Source organism: Mirounga leonina, unplaced genomic scaffold, assembly GCF_011800145.1.
Source record: "Mirounga leonina isolate KUSES-001 unplaced genomic scaffold, KU_Mleo_1.0 Mir_174, whole genome shotgun sequence".
NCBI classification, from domain to species: Eukaryota; Metazoa; Chordata; class Mammalia; order Carnivora; family Phocidae; genus Mirounga; species Mirounga leonina.
Genome location: NW_023270451.1, coordinates 57,793,692 through 57,812,811, shown reverse-complemented (window position 1 = coordinate 57,812,811; position 19,120 = coordinate 57,793,692). Strand labels below are relative to the sequence as shown.

General features: G+C 39.3%; 1 protein-coding gene across 1 annotated transcript; it reads right to left on the bottom strand.

Moving 5' to 3' along the window:
• Positions 1-11,166: 11,166 nt before the first annotated feature.
• CAV2 (caveolin 2) lies at positions 11,167-17,800 on the bottom strand. Its single transcript, XM_035020970.1, has 3 exons — positions 17,578-17,800; positions 17,066-17,253; positions 11,167-12,051 (listed from the first exon to the last, which is right to left on the bottom strand). Exons 1-3 carry the CDS (start codon positions 17,725-17,727, stop codon positions 11,901-11,903), a joined length of 489 nt encoding a protein of 162 aa, XP_034876861.1. The 5' UTR covers positions 17,728-17,800; the 3' UTR covers positions 11,167-11,900.
• Positions 17,801-19,120: the final 1,320 nt, after the last annotated feature.

Sequence of the window (19,120 nt, the reverse complement as noted above, 5' to 3'; positions counted from 1 at the left end):
AATAAGATTAATTCTTGAGAAAACTTTTGGATAGCAAATTCTGTGTAGAAAAGTACAATTCTTTTCGGTGTCCTAACTAAAATTGGTAAAGGTATAGTTGTACGTACTAAATCATCATAGATGAGGCTTTATGGCTATGTCTGAGTGATATCTCAATAGCTAATTAAAAGTGAAAGATGATGTGAACCAACACTTTTTTTGTCATCATCTATCCAAGGCATATTTTAAAACTGAATTTTAGGGTGTATCAATCAATTATTGCTACAATAATTTGGCATAAATAAACTACTACAAAAGTCAGTAGCTCAAGAACAACCATTTGTTCACACAGATCTATGGATTGGGTGGGCTGGGGCTTGGTGGATGTAGGCTGGGGTGGCTGGGGCAGCTTTGCTTTTCACTGCAAGTCTGTGGTGTCTCTGCTCCATGTCTCTGTCCTCCGTGGACCAGCAAGCTACTGGGGAAGATTTTTTTCATGATCCAAGAAATCGCAGCTACAAAAAAGGAAGAGGAAAAATATGTCACAGGCTCCTAGAAGCCTAAACCTGGAAATGACACACTGTTACTACTGCCCCATTCTGTGGGCCAAGGCAAGTTACTCCACCTAGGCCAAAGTCAAGGATTGGGAAGTGAATTTTGTCAATGGTGAGTCCATGGCAGGGTGTGAATATAAGAAGGTATGAAGTTACCAAATCTACATTAAATGCATTAGTTGTTAGGGATTGGTTTTTGGTTTCAGTTTTCCATGTTTTAATCTAGTTTGTTAGATATACCCTTTTGCTATCTTTTATTTAATTCTCATAAAGCTTTATATAGTATATTTAAAATCTTCCCATTATATAGTTGGTAACAAAAAAAATCTCTTAATCTTAAATGCCAACTTCTGTATGAAGATTCTCACATATGATGCTTGACAGAGGACTTCAGCGAGAGGGGCCTAGATGGGTCATAAGACGCACTTTCTTGAGATGCCTGGGTGGCTCAGTCGGTTAAGTAGTTAAGTGTCTGCCCTTGGCTCTGGTCATGATCCCAGGGTCCTGGGACTGAGTCCCACATTGGGAATCATTGCTCAGCAGGGAGCCTACTTCTCCCTCTGCTTATGCTCTCTATCCCTCTCTGACAAATAAATAAATAAATATGCTCTCTATCCCTCTGCTTATGCTCTCTATCATATATATGATATAATGTAATGTAACATATCTGCAATATTTACCATTTTAAAATATACGAGTAGAGTGATTTTTTTACTAGTAGAGTGTTTTTTTTTTTTTTAAAGATTTTATTTATTTATTTGAGAGAGAGAATGAGATAGAGCATGAAAGGGTCAGAGGGAGAAGCATACTCCCCGCCGAGCAGGGAGCCCGATGCGAGACTCGATGCGGGACTCGATGCGGGACTCGATGCGGGACTCGATGCGGGACTCGATCCCAGGACTCCAGGATCATGACCTGAGCCGAAGGCAGTCGCTCAACCAACTGAGCCACCCAGGCGCCCTACTAGTAGAGTGTTTTAACAGTATATTAGAAAATAAAATCAACCGCATATTAGAACATCACGTCTTTCACTTTAACAAATAATTAATTTAAAAATTCCATTTTAACTATAATGAAATGATAAAGAATAAAATAATCCCCTGAATACCAGCAAAAATTATAAGGAGATATAGACTTCCATATTTTTCTTAAGTTAATGTAAATATTTGGGAGGAGCCCTCCACAAAAGCCCTTTGTTTTGTAACCAACCCACCTGGCTTTAAGTCAGAACTCCATTATATAACAAAGGAAACTCTCTTTCCTTTTGGCCCTTACCCTAGTAAATAAACTATTTACCAGGAGTTGCTTTTACCTGGGGGAAATTTATCTCTACAACCACTTCCGTTGAGGAAATGATGCTTAATCATAAAGCATTTCACTCTTCAAAAAGTATAAGTCCATATTGATCATTTATTAAGTGGTTTGGTCTTTATAGAGAACTCTACTTTCTTATAATGATATGATGAGTTTGTTTTTTCACTAATTTCAAAGAAAATCTGTGATTGCAACATCAGCTTTTGTACATACTAGAGGATGGGCTTAATTCTGCACTGCTGGTTTTTGCCTTCAATCAATTCAGCTTCAGAGGAAATGTGAATGTTGTTTTAAAAGCAGGTGTGGGGGATTATAGTTATGAGACAGATTGTAGAATCCTTTCATAGGTCCAAACAAATACCTCTGTCAGTTTTCTCTTTCTGCAGCTGCTTCATTGTCCTCTCTCTCCATGTCTTACTCAAGCTTTGCTAGGGCCTTGTTACTCAAAGTGCGGTCCAAGGAGCTACAGCATCAACATCACTGGAGAGCTTGTTAGAATTCAGAATGTCAGGCCCAGTTCCTGATTTACTGAGTCCAAATCTGCACTTTAACAAGATCTCCAGGTTATTTGTATGCACATTACACTTCAAGAAGCTGTGATCTAGGCGAAACTTGAAAATGCACATTCTCTGAAAGCATTTAAAAAGTATATGCCAGCAAATACTACTTTCCAATGTAAGAACTATAAATGAGGAACCCCTCTCCCCCACCCCACACACAATTACATGCAAAAAGAGCCTTTACATGATGGGAAGAGCAATACAACTGAAGCTTGGATGACTTAAGAGGGAATCCCAACTCCAAAAGAGGAAGAAACAAACATACTATTAAAGAAATATTTGTAAACAAAGTGAAGGAACCATCATTTAAGGGTGAATCCTACAGGCTAAGTTGGCCAAGTTGCTTACAGGGAACTGGCAGTTCTTTTCATTTCTATAAACTGAAGGCTTCTTGGAATGTGAAATCAAGAATTACAAACTGGGTAGCAGCCAAGATTATTATTATTATTTTTTTTTGGTAGGAAAGGTCCTGAGCTATATTAAAACTATCCCATTAGCCACACCCAAAAAAGTATTGTCCTGTAGCAAGATCTGAGGCACCACTGGCCTATTAACTTTATAAGAAGACAGAGTGGTTTCTTAGGGACCGCTTAAAGTAGCCCAAACCCATCTTGCACAATGAAGTGTTTCATGCTGGGCAGACTTCCCTGCAGATTTTAAGGCTGGGGAAATTTTCCTTTACAAATCTGAATATTTCTTCAACTCTAAGCATCATAAAATCATGAAAATCTTTAGATGAATCCCTAGTTCAATATGCAGCATAGAACCTGCCTGCATTTAATCTGTCCCAGAGATTAATGCTCATCATTCCCGAAGTTCTTCCAGGAAAAATATTTTATAATCTCCTTTTTGTCGTTTCCCTTTGTTTGAATATATTTATGATCACAGTCTTATTGCGTGTATCTACTCTAATAAAATTTTCACATAAGAGAATTCCACTTAGGCTTTCTCTCTCAGAAAAAAAAAATAGTTTTAATAAAATTGTTTCTTTGTACAAAATCTTTCATGTTTCATGTGGCCCTTCAATCACCTTTAGAATAAATAATATCAATAACTGGCTCTTTTTCAGGGGTCTATTTCAAATTTTTAATTATGATAGGATTCTTCCTCTCATCTAAATAAAATGTATGTAAATAATTCAGTTGATTGCTCACCTGTTTCTTCCACATGATAACAAATGATTTTTTGATGTTTTATTTCCAGTGCTTTGACTATGCCCCTTTCATCCCCTTCCACCCCCTACATGGCCCCTGCACAACAAGCCTATGAAATTGATTGAGTATGCTAAGTACTCTGTGGAGATTTTCATTTGGTTTATATTATTTAACTTAAAATAATGTGGGCTATTCCTGTGACAGCCTCAGGTAGGTCATATCTAAACTGGAGAGGAAGGTTTGGTTTATCTTATGCTTCATTTTATATATTCTAGAGCCATGACTTCTCATTTTCAATATTGGTCCCTATTTTAATATTGATTAGTGATTATCTGTCACTTTGTGAGAAAATATGTATGTAAAAAGTATTTGCCATTTCATACACATCTGTTTGGTGATTTCTTCACTTGGGTGCGTTGTAGTTTACAAAGTTTTAATCAGAAAGAGTATTAAACTTTGTTAGATCATTTAAGACAAAGTTCTAAAGACATCAAGATCATATTTGTGGTCCATTTAGTTTTTCTTTGTCTCATAGGAAAACTTTGTAAACCTTCACCCTTCACAGCCAGCTAAAGTGTTCAATTCATTGGGCTGTATGGGAAAGGGGAGGAGGAGAAAGGGGAAAGGAAGAGAAGAATGAGTGGATGGATCAGTGCTAGCCCTTGCCAACACTGGGAAATATAACTGTGCCCTATGGTAGGGTCTAGCATTATTATTATTATTCCAAAGCACAGACAGCATTATTATTTTAGATGTGAGTGAAGAATCAGGAGGAGAAATGAGTATGGGGATCACAATAGTTGTTATCACTATAGAAAAATGTTTGTTACATTTTTATATGTGTAAAATGGAATACTATAATGTTGTTCTATAATAACACCTAATACCTTAGTAGAAATTACAAATATATGTATAATTTTTTTACTAATATACATATATACATACAAATCCTATCACACACTGCTATTGCAATTTTAAATTGTATAAGCCTATTGAAAAGCAGTATGACAATATTCAACCACACCATTAATATGATTGCATACTTCAATCCAGTTTTTCTGCTTTTGAAAATTTATCATGAGAAAATTACCCTATAAGAGGAAAAAAATCATGTATGGTTTTCCTTGGGATTTCCAAGATTAAACAACTGCTAATAAGACTAGATAACATATTAAAAGATTTACCAACTGACAAGAAATTTCCAACCAAGTGAGAAAAGATACAAAATAAGGCCTCTGTTTAGAAAAATATATGCTTAGTCTAAATGAAAATTAATACTCTAATTATTAATATTTTACGTGTCAAGCTGTCAAGTACTGAGGAGAAATATCATCATTGTGCTTTTGATACATATTAAAGATGTCTTTGTTAAAGATAGTGAAATTTTATGAAATTTACAACAGATAGGAATAATGGTATTTGAAAAATATTTTTCTGACCTAAGCTAAAGTGTAGCGCCTAGAGCTCAGATCATAAAGGGAAGGAAAGGGTGTGCTCAGGATAGCAGGGTGTGAGGCTTGGGGAGGGCTCGGGGATCAGAAGGGGGCAGAGTGAGGAGGGTACAGGGAACTCAGTTACAAGTTTGAGGGGAGCTCTTACCACTGAGGACTTGGAACTGACTCCACTGATCAGAGAAGGGGAAAAAAAAGGTGCTTCTCAGGGCAGGAAAGGTGACATGACTGAATGATGAATGAAAAAGAAGAATTTGGCTGAAAGGGAGAACAAATTTTTGAACAGCTATGCACACATGCTAGAAATAGCAAATCATCTCTGTAGTGGTTAAGAGCCTAGACTCCGGTGTCAGATTCTCTTGGCTCAAATCCTGACTCCCATTATGATCTTGGGAAAATCCCTCAACTGCAGGGCAACAGTTTACTCTTCTGAAAAATGGGGATGATGATAAAAGCCATATCATAGGGTTATCATGCAGATTAAGTAAATGCCTAGCAGGTAATACATGCTCACCAAATATCAATGTTAGGGTTTGTACCGGAGATATTCTCCTGCTGGTATCAGGCATGAAGGATTCCAGCCAGTTTCCCCTCAGTAAAAGAAGCATGTTAATCCTTGCTACTTGCCTCACTGGGAAATTGTGTGTTTACCCCTGCAACTTTCCAAATGACTTCTTGTTTCACTGTCTCAGTTAGCTGAGCCAGCAGTTGGCTGGAACCGGTATGCCATTCAGCTAGAGAAGCAGGTCCTGCTTACTGCCCTTCCCTCCCCTTTTGTTACTGGCAGGTGCTTGATGACAAGCTACTGGGAGGCAGGGAAAGAAAAGAATGCTCCAAAGATGACCTTTTGCTCTGATCTCTTCCTGATGCATTTGTGTCTGGGAGAAATATTTGCCCTTGCTTACGTGCTGTTTCCCACTCTGAGTCATGTCTCTTCCTTTCTCTCATCATTTTCCCCCCTACCTTTTCCTATAATGGCAAAAACCACTTCTCCAGCCGTGCAGCCAAGCTGAGTGACCTAACACGTCCAAGTGCAGGCGGATAGGTGTCTCTGTCCTATTTTTGGATAATTGTTGAAGTGGTGTCCTCTGATTTCTCTGACTGCTGCAAGGTCTTCTTTCTTTGCTACAGACACATGGCAACAGTCAATAGCACAGAGAGGCAAGGTGGGAGAGAGACAGATGGTCAGAAGTTGTAGTTCCGTTTTTACTTTAACTTTTGCTTTTCAAAAGCATTGTCTTTAGGGCACATGGTGGTAGCAGAGCCTTCACACCCGCTTCCAGGGCCCTTTTCCTTCAATAAGACATAAGTAACCTTTCTTTATGGTAAGAAGAAAAGTCTTTAGATGACTTCAACTCCGTTTATCCCTATTCGTTTTCCATTGTCCCCTTCACTGGAGCTTTGGGGGCAGAATGTCCAAAAGCAAAGCTGTGATGGGTGAGGATTGTGACTTTGGAGCCTCCTATTTTCCCTTTTTCTGTCCCAGCTTCCTCTTTGGTACTCTCATGTGGAGCTCAGGTCAAAGCCCTCACTCTCAGGTCCCTTATGTAGTTTTCAATATCCCCTTCTCAGGTCCTTCATTCACATAAAGTAATGGATGACTGGTCATAGATTGAAATGTTACCCCACTCAAGGGCATCTTTTTTTTTTTTTTTTAAAGATTTTATTTATTTATTTGACAGAGAGAGACACAGAGAGAGAGGGAACACAAGCAGGGGGAGGGGGAGAGGGAGAAGCAGGCTCCCCACAGAGCAGGGAGCCCGATGCGGGGCTCGATCCCAGGACTCCGGGATCATGACCTGAGCCGAAGGCAGTCGCTTAACTGACTGAGCTACCCAGGCGCCCCACCCAAGGGCATCTTTTACTTAACAAGCATCCAAGTGTAAGGTTCTATTGGTGGTAGTTCAGATATAGTCCAAAGAAAAAGGCTGAGGAGCAGGTACAAAAATGTCTTAAAAATATAACAAAGGGTCCCTTCTTTTGCTCATTTTGCCGTTTGGGGGTGAACAGGGAGAGGAAACTAGGATGATTAAATTATGGAAGCCTGGATTGTTTTTATTCCTAAAAATTATTGCCTGAATATCTAGTATATCTTTATCCTCTGCTTCCTCATCCTTTAATTCTTTCCCTTGTCCTTCCATACACATAGATATACCTTGAAGGAAAGAAATATACTAAATCCTGGTTTGTGATAAGTTGCATTTAGTGGTGGTAATTTTTCACTGCAGTACTACCTACATTTTTTTTTTATTATGTAGCCTTTTTAACATTCTTTAAGCTCTTTTTATCTTAAATAAACATTCTAAAATGACAAAGTTGCAAGCTAAAGAAACTGAGCCATTATTTATATGATTATTATGCTATTTAATTTGTCCTGGGATTCAAATGAAACGATGTATAGGACTGTGTTTTCTAAAATGTAAAACTCCATAAAACAGTCTTTTACTATTATACATTTCAAAATGAGAAATAGGATAGTAAAAGAAATAGCAATATTTAAAAAATACCAGAATGTTTCCAAATGAGCTTTTAAGTGCTAGTATTTCCTACCACTGAGATGTGAAAATACATTTCATTCAAATAAGAGAATTGAGAGTAAGGACAAGCATTACCACAAAGGATGAAATACACCTAACCTGTTTTACATACATTTTTGTTGTCCCAACTTGATGATTCATGAGTGAGAAAAATGGCGAGAAAGGAAATCTTATTAGAATCAGTACATTTCAAACCTCTCTTGAAAATAAAGAAAATTATGAAGTTGAAATGTGATTCCCATCTCAGCTCTGCAGTCATTCCTAGTTTTCTTCAATTATTTATGCACATGGTCATTCATTCAGAAAATAGTGATTGAGCTCACTGACTGCTGGGCATCATTTCAGAATCTCCAGAAACACAGATAAAGTCATGTTTTTGGTTCTCAAAGACCATCTAGCAGTCTAGAAGGGTTTAACAGGGTTAGTTTTACCATGTGGGAAGTGATAATAGGGGTTGGCACAAGATTTTATCTGAAGACACAGAAGAGGCACTTGATGTGGAGGAGTTTTAGAAGTGGGGGTGGGACAGGCCACGAGGAGGGACGCTGGCATGGGGACAGAGGAGAGGGTTGGGCACACAAGAACAGAATGACACTTCAGTGAGGGCTAGAGTAGGCACTGGCTGAAGACAGCAATGGGTTGAGAGTGAAGGCCTTGTATCCATAGTTTAAGAGTTTGGATTTTGGTCTAAGGGCAGTCACATATAATTGATTGTTTTATGCAAGAGAATGTCAGGGGAGTTTTGATAAGATCACTCTATTTTTTGAAAAGGAAGATGGATTGGAGATCATTGAAGGCTGGAAGTGAGGCCCATTAAGAGGCTGTGACAACTATCTAGGCAAAAGATGAAGATGGCAACGATTACGGTCTTATAGCAGTGATTTTGGTAGAAACATCTTCAAATAAAATATATTTTAATTAATTAAAAAATAGAATTAAACATTATTTTCAGACAAAATGTAACAACAATAAAGAATCAGAATTGTTAAAGGTCTAGGAATCCCCATCATGGAGAATCAAAGGCACATACTCATTTTCACAATCCACTGAAGATTGAAAAGTAAATGTATTCGTTACTATCTTTATCGCACATCAGCCCTCTGATAGAAAATTTGTGATTTTTAAAAAATTCCTGGTCTGAACAGCTAGATTGGTTTGCATATACATAGGCAAGTCTTTATCCTACTTAAGTCCCAGAAAGCAATGAGATGGGAAGCTCCTGAGATCCTTTAGTTCAATTCTTTCATTAGAGATAAGAAAACTGAGACCGAGATTAAACCCCTTGCAGGTGACACACCTCAGTAATGGCAGTGCTGAGACTGGAATGCAGATGCCTAATCTGGAGGGCAGGGCCCTTTTCACTGCACTGGAACAGCTTCCCAAGGAAGGCATCTAAACAAATTAATGGGATGTGGATGACTATTGAAAAGAGGAGATTTTTAAGTTCTTCAAAATTATGAAAAGCATTTTAGAAAGCCAAACACCTGCTTTATTATTAGAGGTTGATCATTTTTCCAGATTAACTGATGAGAAAATCCATGCCAATATCAGCAACTACTCTTCTCATACTCATTTTCCAAAACTAATTTTGGACTCTCGTCTGGCTTCATGGTACCAGTATCCAAGTACATGTGATTTATATTGTTTTACTTTCTTATTTTAAAAAATTGAAAACAGAAATATCAGTTTATTTAGGATTAGCAAGAGACTTCCATTTCATGAGGAAGATGAAGTATGATGGGTTTGTGAACAATTCATTGCGTATACTATTCATCAAATGATAGAAAATTTTATAGGGAACCTGATTAAGTGCTGGGAAAACAAATAATTAAATTACCAATCCCATAATTTTTCACGGCTATATTCCTGAATAAGCAGTTACTCATGTATTTTTTTCTATTATGGGTTTGTAACAAGGTTTAAAAAGGTTCTTTATTGATCAGTTTCTTATCTAATATAATAAAAACAATGAACACATTTTATGGGTTTTTAGAAAGTTTATTACAAATACTCATCTATTTGCCCCACCCTCAAATAAGAGAACCAACATATTTGCATATGAAACCTGAATCTACTTGGTACAAAATTTCAGTCTTTGAAATAAAATATTTAATGGCAAATCTCAAAAAAATTAATTTTAATGAATAATCAATGCTATTCAGAAATACGGAAATCGTATGTCTCACTTGCTAAAAGTTAATGGTTTGCTATATATTTTGGCTTTAAAACTTATCAATAGCTATTTGAAAAGATATGATTTATTTAAGCTTATGATTTATTTAAATGCATGTTTTATTAATCAAATACTTTTGGCCAATCAACATATCCAAATATTTTTAAAAACACTTTAAATACAACTATATAGTTGTATAGTTTATAGTATAACTGTAAAGTCACGAAACTGATCTTTTTAACTAACATAAAATCTATGTCGTCAAATGAGTGGTAATGTTTTAAGGTAATGATCAAGAGAATCTTTTCTAAGGATGCTACAATGGCCTAGAGGCAGTTTTGAAGTCTCTTTTGTAGCTTCTCTTCAAAAGGATAGGAGTTTCATAATTTAATCATTTGTTTACTTTGGCCCCCAATAGTATTCCAGTTAAATCATCCTTTATATTCACCAGTCCTGGCAATTTGGAAAAGTAAAATTAATCTTCATTGAATGAAGATTTGTCATCTATGAAGATATTCAAAGGAATGTTAATTCAGGTTCTGATAATAATTCTTAAATTTGAGCATTTACACACTTTTAAGATGTGTAAATTATAGTAACCACTTACATCATAGACATCTTTTGTACATGCCTATCATTTTGGAATAATGAGATTTTTAAAACAACAGTGACTCATAACATTGAAATAGGACTCTACAATTCAAAAGTGATAAGAATAATTTTATACTGTGTAACAAATCCCATATCAGACAACAACATCATGGAAGTCTGTATCTGTTAGTCTTTTACATATATATATACATATATATATATATATGTATAGTAGCTCAATAGCATGGGCCCAAAAAATTGACAACTTTCCTGTAAGTCTCTCTCCATGAATCACTGTAGTTGAAATAATACTTAAGTGTCAGAAATAGCCTTTATGTAAAATGTTATTAAATAGCACCAGTATTACTTGAAGGTAAAGTGAGACATTAACAGGAATGCAATAAAAGTTTAATTTCTTTTTTTGTTTTTTTCTTTTTAAAGATTTTATTTATCTGAGAGAGAGAAAGAGAGAGAGAGAGAACGCAAGCAGGGGAAGGGGCAGAGGCAGAAGGAGAAGCAGACACCCCACTGAGCAGGGAGCCTCATGCGGGGCTCAATCCCCAGATTCCGGGATAATGACCCGAGCCAAAGGCAGACACCCAGCTGACTGAGCCACCCAGGTGCCCCACAAGTTTAATTTCTAACTACAAGAGCAAAAGCATCTCCAAGATGAAATACCAATTAGATTTGGATTAATTTTAAGGTCACAGCCAGAAAAAGCTCAGTCATAAAACATTTCAGGATTTTGCTTGGAAAAGTTAGAAAGAAAAACCTTGTATATCACTCTTTTACATTCTATTCCCAAAGAAGATATATATATGCTTACATAATCAAGACAGTGCAATCTCACCAATGAAGTTCCCCATGAAAGAGACATTTACTCATTCTATATATTAGTTCAACAAGATAATATAATAAAAGTACTTAAAAGCAATCTGATTAGAGCAACATTTACATTAAGTACAAAATATACAGTACAATGAAACATCTTATTAAATAGACCTGTAGGTTAACAATATCTTATTTAAAGGTACACACGTTCATTATCTATTTTCACATTTATTTGTCCTATTATATTTGATAGCGCCTATCATCACTGCATGCTTTTGTTACTATAATTTCTAGGATCTTTGTATATCTTTTTTGTAAGTATTCCCATGACTTTATCTGCAAAGGTAATTTTAAAAGTATTACTTTCAGAGTAAAAAAATAAGAAATTCCATAATTTTACAAGCAGTTGTGCACAGAACTATTATAGTGTTTGAGAAATGTCCCTTGATCTTTATAAATTCATCATTATAAAATGTGTACTTTTGTACTAAAGTAAAAACTGCCTTTAAAATTAAGTGTTGCCAACCCACTGTATAATTCTGGCTCTAAAGTTAGAAGTGAAATCCTTGACTATTAATTAGAAAGGCATTATTTGAAAAGATCTGCCAATAAACATTTCTAAATGTGGTTGCCAATCTTAAAAATTTTCTTAATTAGAACAGTTGGGAATGCTTAGAACAGAACAGTAGTGGTTTTACATTATAACAACCAAGAAGTATTACAGTATACAGAACTCCAGACCTGGGGTCCCAGTGTTCAGTCATGACTCAGTTGCAGGCTGACAGAAGAGAAGCTGCGTCCTACACTTGTGCACAATGGGGCAATGACAACATCTGTTACACTCTTCCATATTGTCTGCACCGAAGGCAGGACCATTAGGCAGGTCTTTACAAAAGGCATTATAATCCTGAAATGGAGGAAGAGATTTGTGTAAGGATTATTGGTGTTGCCAAATGAGGCCACTGACTCTTACACATGCATGAAAAGATATAATAATGGCCCAATTCACCTAAATTTGAACATTTGAAACAAGTCAATAAACAGTGACCCACATAGTGATAAGATGCACAGAGATATGTTGCTTAAAAAATAAACAGGCACATAGATGATAACACCAGTATTCTTTCTATAGGTGGCATGCTATCTGAAACAGTAAAACAAAAAAATAAATAAAACGGTAAATGTATCTACCTGATCTCTGCCCCTAAACATTAACCTGCTTAATTCTTCGTATTTCCCTGGAGTTGTGCTTGCTGGTAGCCTTTCCCGTTGCCTCATTCCACTTCCCTACCCCTTGAGCCAGGCTGGGTTGGACACTCCCTTTTTGTGCTTCTAAAGTACTACAGCAAAATTTCTTAATCCTTAAATTTACCAAAGGGTATCATAAGTAGATAGCTATACTTCTGTCTTTTCTACTAGAATGGAAGCTCTTTAAGTGAAGACATCCTTGACCTTTATTAAAGGTTGGGCTGAAGTGAACTTAGCACTGTCATGCTTAATATTACTAATTTTTCATAATAATTACATACACTGAAAAGAGCTGTGTGGTAGAGTTAAAAGAACTCTGCAATCATGTCAGAACTCTTAGACAAAACAAAACAAAAAAACCCAGACTATCCTGAAATTATTTTTTCCATATGTCTTTTCTTAAGATGACTGCAAATGTTCATATTCCTCGGGCTGATTAATTTTCTCTGTAATCCTCTGAATAATGCTCTCTATTGTAGTAGTGCTATTTGAGCACAAAAGTATCTTTGAATTCTCAGGAATTGCTGGTAGCCTGAATGGAATTTTTATTATTATCTGTATGGGCACAAGGAAGTAAGGTTGATTTTCTTGGTTTGCTATTAAAATGTGACTTAAATAAAGGTCTGCTGTGCTTAGCCAACAGGGAAGGGAAGATCAGGCAGCTGTCGGATTGATTGAGATATTTTTAGAATACTGAATTATTCCTATGGACTGCATACACATTTATATTTATCTCATATTTTGTTCCAAGTGCTAAGACTTAAAGAAATGCTTAAAGAAAATTAATTACTAGGTGTTTCAAAGCTAAACAGTTGAATAGAAACCCGAATGATGACAACTTTTGACTTTTTATCCCATTATGTTTCTCACTTACTGTGTGGCCTTGGGCATATCACTACAAATGAAAGTAGAACAGGAGCTCTTACAGATTGGCTATAAGGATTAACATTTACTATGCACCCTTGAAATGTCTATATGATGCTGTCATTATAATGTATATATGATGCCATCATATATAAGTAGAACAATTTGAAGTCAGAATATACAGTGAAAACAAAACAATCTCAAATTGAAGTTTAAATCAGAAAGCTTCCTAACCAAATCTACTTCACTGAGAATATACTTTCCACTCTTCCTTAGGATAAGACATTTTCTATCCCATAACTTCTTAGATCTCTATGTCCTAAAAGGGAATGAAACACAGGACAAAAGTGGACTTTCCAGTTCAGCAAAGTACAACTGCTTACTTTTGAGACTTCAGTTGATAGGATGTGGTAAACTCATTTTATTTTCTTTAAGTTGTTGTTCTCTCACTGTGGGTCAGAGGATCCAATGATCCAAACACTTCTGTTTTTTTTGTTTTAAAGCTTTTATTTATTTATTTGAGAGAAAGAGCACGAAGGGGGTGAAGGGCAGAGGGAGAAGCAGACTCCCCCCTGAGTAGGGAGCCTGATGAGGGACTTGATCCAGGGACTCCTGGATCAGGACCTGAGCCGAAGGCAGACACTTAACCGACTTAGCCATCCAGGCACCCGATTTAAACATTTCTTAAAGAAATCTTATAAGATTATACATTCCTCCATTGGACAAAGCCCTTGGGACAGAGACTTTCTTAGCTTTGTATTAACTGTAGTGTCATGTAGATTGCATTGTCATAGCAATTTGCTATATTAAAAATCTCTTCCAGAAGTGAAATTGCTACTACTATATTTCTGTAAGTTGGACTATCTATTTGAACTGCATCCCAGCAAAAACAAACGGAAGGGAGCTCCAGCCACATTTCTTTGATATGATCCCCTTATGACCAATAATCTGCTCTTGCCAAATGGTGGCTATCTCAGTCTGAATGTGGTATGGTATCAAAACAACCCACTGGTCCCTCATGACCTGTACTTCTGACGTAGGATCCAACAACACCAGTTTGAGTTCTGGGTGGTGGTGGTGTTGTTATTTGTTTGTTTAAGGAATCTAAAATCAGATCCATTCCGACGATGTGATGTGGTTCGAATATCTAATACTGCACACTTTCATAACTTTGGTTCCCAACCTCTGGTAATAACAACCCCTAACCCCTGCCAAAAGAAAAAAAAGAAAGAAGGAGAAGTAAAACAATGCAGAAGAAAGGCTCACTCAAATAGGTTTGTTTTTTTATAAGGCCTCTCCTTGATCTGGTCTTATCATGTCATGGGAATGTAATCCATTAATGATAAATCTATTTTATCAAGATAGCTTTAAACTAACTTTTAAGCATTTTTTTGTTTGAAGTAACTCCTCTACTTGCAATCACAGCTGCCTGATGATGAATGGATGATTGTTAAATATTAATGACCCACATGATTGTAATTTGAAAAACAAGCTGAGGTTAAATAATACATTTTATGTGTCTGAAAAAGAAATGGTTTGATGATTCACCACTGGAAGCACTGCATACAAAAAAACACCTTCTGTTTTCAGGAGAGCCAGGTGAAGAGAAGCATCATTTGGTAACTGTAGCTTTACTTCTATCTTTCCACCATTTAGTAAATGCAAACCATTTTGTTTTCAATTCCTCAGCGAGTGCTTTAGGAAAGCCCAGCTTTGTTGATTATAAATATGGCACTCTGTATTTCCAAACAGCTTAATAGCCAACATTTCACAATATGCTATGTGGTCACTCAGTTTTTCATATTTTTGAAAGAGGTTAGATGACTGGTTTTGGTTAATTGGGAATCCAAAATTTTATGTGCTGGCTTAGGCCTCTTTTAAAAAATCCATGTGCTACTGTCAGACTATGAGCTAACTATACATCTGGCCTTTGTGAATTTGCTTATGTATAAAGGCAGAGATTTTCAGTCCTCTGGCAGTCTTTTGTCACTTTCAATATATTTTAGTTGTTTTCCATCTTTAGTGATCAAATTAAATTGGTGTTCTTTGTCTTTTACTTACTTGAATTTTTATTTATCCTTTTTTATTTTTAAGGTTTATTTATTTATTTGAGAGAGAGAGAGAGAGAGACAGCATGTGAGTAGGGGGAGGGAAAAAGGAAGAGGGAGAGAAAGACTCCTCAAGCTGACTCCATACTGAGCGCCAAGCCTGACACAAGGTTCGATCTCTTGACCCTGAGATCATGACCTCAGCTGAAATCAAGAGTTGGTCATCTAACAAACTGAGTCACCCAGGCACCCAGAATTTTTATTTATCCTTTAAAAGACTTTTTAGACTCCTTTTTCTCTATGAAGCCTTCCCAGTGCCTCCCTCTTCCTCAACAGGTTTAACAGTTTTCCTCAGCATCTACTTCTGTACATAGCCAGCTGCCCTGATATACTGAGTAAACTGAAGGCAGATCCTACATCTTACTCATCCTTGGCCCAGTGCCCAGCACAAACTAAGCACTCAATAAATTTATCTGCTTGAACTAACTAGCTAGCTAAGAAACTAAAAGAAATTGATTTACGGGTGCCTGGGTGGCTCAGTTGGTTAAGCGACTGCCTTTGGCTCAGGTCATGATCCTGGAGTCCCGGGATTGAGTCCCGCATCGGGCTCCCTGCTCGGCAGGGAGTCTGCTTCTCCCGCTCCCACTCCCCGTTTGTGTTCCCTCTCTCGCTGTGTCTTTCTCTGTCAAATAAATAAATAAAATCTTTAAAAAAAAAAAAAAGAAATTGATTTACAAGGTAAAGGGGAATTGAGAATAATTTTTAACTTCTAACAATGAACACAACATGTGTTAGGGTGTGGCAATAGCATATGAAGTGATTAGGAAAGACATGGAGGCATTTAGGATTATACATTTTGCCAGGACTGCCCTAAAGCACAATACTGACAACTGTTGCAATACTGGGGGATGATCATAATGCTCTTTCTCTCAGGACAAAGTGAGTATCTTTTAAAACCATAAATATAACATTTTCCTTTAAAAATTTTTTAGTGCTTAAAAAGTTCTCCAAAGTTTTATGATGCATTTTGAGTGTAAATAAAGTTACTCAAAACATCCTATTAATGCCCAGTAGGTTTCTATAGTTATTTTCCCTTTAAGTTGATGCCCCTCCCCATGTTGTCTCATAGGTGAAAAAGTACTTTGGAGTCCTTCTCATTTCATTATCCTGCAGCTTGAGTTTTCATTCATTTCTGTTGGGGGCCCCTCACCTTAATTGCACACACACAGCATCTCCTCTGGTCTCATCCTTGCCATTTGCTAGTGGCAGGATTGGAGCAGCCCCTCCATAGCACTGCTTAACCCGGCCTGACATCCCTGTTCAATTATACTGTCACTGGCATTCTGCTCAGAGATCACTTTTGTTTTAGCCCAGGCACAGGTGGTGACTGAATAAAAGGTGATAAAAGAAATAAGAGCCTTGCCCAGAACCACCGGCACAAGTCATAACTCAGCCCTGTAAGAGAACAGCCTGGGGCAGGAAGCATGGCCTCCAGGTCTCCACCTCCAGCCTTATTAACGTCAGAAGGAAATTCACACCTGAGGACGGAGGAACATTACTTCTGTTTAAACTCCTAACTCAACCTATGATTCTAAAGAAAGCACACTGCCCTTCAAGGCCTCCGGGTTCTTGCTACTGTGGCGAGCTGATGCGTGTTCTTCTGGCAAGCCCGCCTTGGGAGAAGGGGAGTGCAGAGGGCAGGTGGCAAAGAACATTCCTACGATTCAGAAGGTCGGTCCACCCCGGTGTGCCCCTTCTCACCAGATGTGCAGACAGCTGAGGGTGGCAAAGAGAATTCCTGCAGCGAAGGCCATGGGGATAGCCAGGAACAACGTCAGGAACTTATAGATCACGTATTTGCTGATTTCAAAGAGGGCATTGCTGCAAATCCACACTTTGTCAGAGGAGTGTGTAGACACCGGCTCTGCAATCACATCCTCGAAGCCCACCTGCAGAGGCAAGACACAGGAATCCCCAACTGTCACCCAACCTAAAGCCCGGGGAACCAGGAGTGCTCCGGTGGGAGAAGCGAGGAGAAAGGAGCTGGCTGGGTGCCCTACCTTCTGTTAGGGTGAGGTTGGGCACACAAGAATTTGGCTAAGAATTCCTAGTTACACAGGCGACCCCTCCGCATGTGAGTTCCGGGTCCCAGACCCTGGGCGGCTGACCCAGTGGCGAGGGTGGGGGTTGGGGTCCGGGCGGGGTTAAACGGGGCACCCGTGTCCCCAAGCCTTGGCGGGGCCCAGGTCACGGCCCGCCCCAGGCTTCTTCACCTTGAGATGCGAGTTGAGCCGGTGGGGATCCCGGTCGGAGCCCGAGTCCGCGAACTTATCCAGGTCCGCGTAGTCGACGCCGCTGCGGTGGCTGTAGGCATCGTCGTCCATGAAGAGCTGGACGTCTGCTTTCTCAGTCTCCAGCCCCATCGCGGCGCTCGGTGCGCGGCGGCGGCTGCAGCCCGGCGGGCGCGTCCTCCCCTTCCCGTCGCGCCCGGCCCCGCCCCGCCTGCCTCTCCCGGCGCGGCCCGGGCGGCGGCTGATTCCAGCTGCGGGCCACCGCTGCCGGTGGGGGCCCAACCCGAGCCCGGCCTCCCTGCCCGGCGTGAGGGGCGGGAACCGGACGCAGCCGGAGAGGTGGCTCCCGCCCAGAAGAGTCCCGCCGCCACTTTTTGGCCGGGTTCACGTCTGCCTCCCGGCTGTGACTGCTCCCAACAGGCACGTTCCAGCCCTGCACTGGCGGGCGGAGCGTGCCCTGGAGACGAGGACCCGTATTCCCGCCACAGAGGAGCCAGGGAGACCCCTGGGTCTTATCTCTTGATGCTTAGAACTGGGATTCTTAAGAGCTGTCCAGGGATGATGGACTTACTGCAGGGAGGCAGCTAGGTGGTTAGGAGCACGGGTATAGAATCACAAGGTTTGTCTTAACCTCCCTGCTCTACCGTTTACTATGTGTGCTCGGGACCTCAGCTACCTCGTAAAATAGGAGCAATTGGGGGCGCCTGGGGGGCTCAGTCGGTTGAGCGTCTGCCTTCGGCTCAGGTCATGATCCCAGGGTTCTGCTCAGCGGGGAGTCTGCTTCTCCCTCTGCCCCTCCCCCCTGCTTGCTCGCTCGCTCTCTCAAATACATAAAAGTCTTTTTAAAAAATGGGAGCAGTTGTTCCTGCTTCACATAGTTGTCGCTTGAGAATTAAATTCCTGTAGAACTCTTAACGTGGTCTCTAACACACAGGACACACCTGATTGCCAAGCAATCCCACAAGTGGTAGAGGATCCAGGAAGCACGTCAGCTCTCTGGCTGTCCCCGTGCTCACAGATGTGGGAGCCTGCTGGAGGCAAGGTGAGGAAATGGAGTCAGTTTGGTGAGCTCCCTGTCCCTAGGCGTTTGCACTCTCAGAGCAGAGAGGATGTCTCTCTCTCTTTTTCCTTTCTAAATTAAAACTCTTAATTTGCCTTTGAATCAAGCCCTGTTGAAAGATGTTAATGCAGTCACATCCACAACTACCTGTGGGAAACATGTGAACAAACCCCTATCATAAAGCCACTCTGCAGGAGAAGAATCCGACTGCTGAGTGCTCACTCAAAAGCTTTCAGAAAGGAGGATTGTGCATGTTTATAAAGGCTTAAAAGTCTGGTGGACTTAGATACTTGTTTGGGGACCAAGAAAGTACTTAGTGAAAATTTGCCAAAAGTAAAAGGGTCTTACACTGTGGGGGTGCCTGCTGTTTGCTCAGGGCCTGAGACATAGTAGGAACACACTAAGTATTGCTGAAATACAGTGTATTTGGAACTTGCTGCACATATTAAATCCTGGTGTGTGAAC

Coding starts and splice junctions, on each gene's coding strand:
- CAV2 (XM_035020970.1), bottom strand. CDS start 17,727: ATGGGGCTGGAGACTGAGAAAGCAGACGTCCAGCTCTTCATGGACGAC. Junction 17,254..17,577: donor GGCTCAACTCGCATCTCAAG/GTGAAGAAGCCT, acceptor TTGCCTCTGCAG/GTGGGCTTCGAGGATGTGAT. Junction 12,052..17,065: donor CTCAGCTGTCTGCACATCTG/GTGAGAAGGGGC, acceptor CCTCCATTTCAG/GATTATAATGCCTTTTGTAA.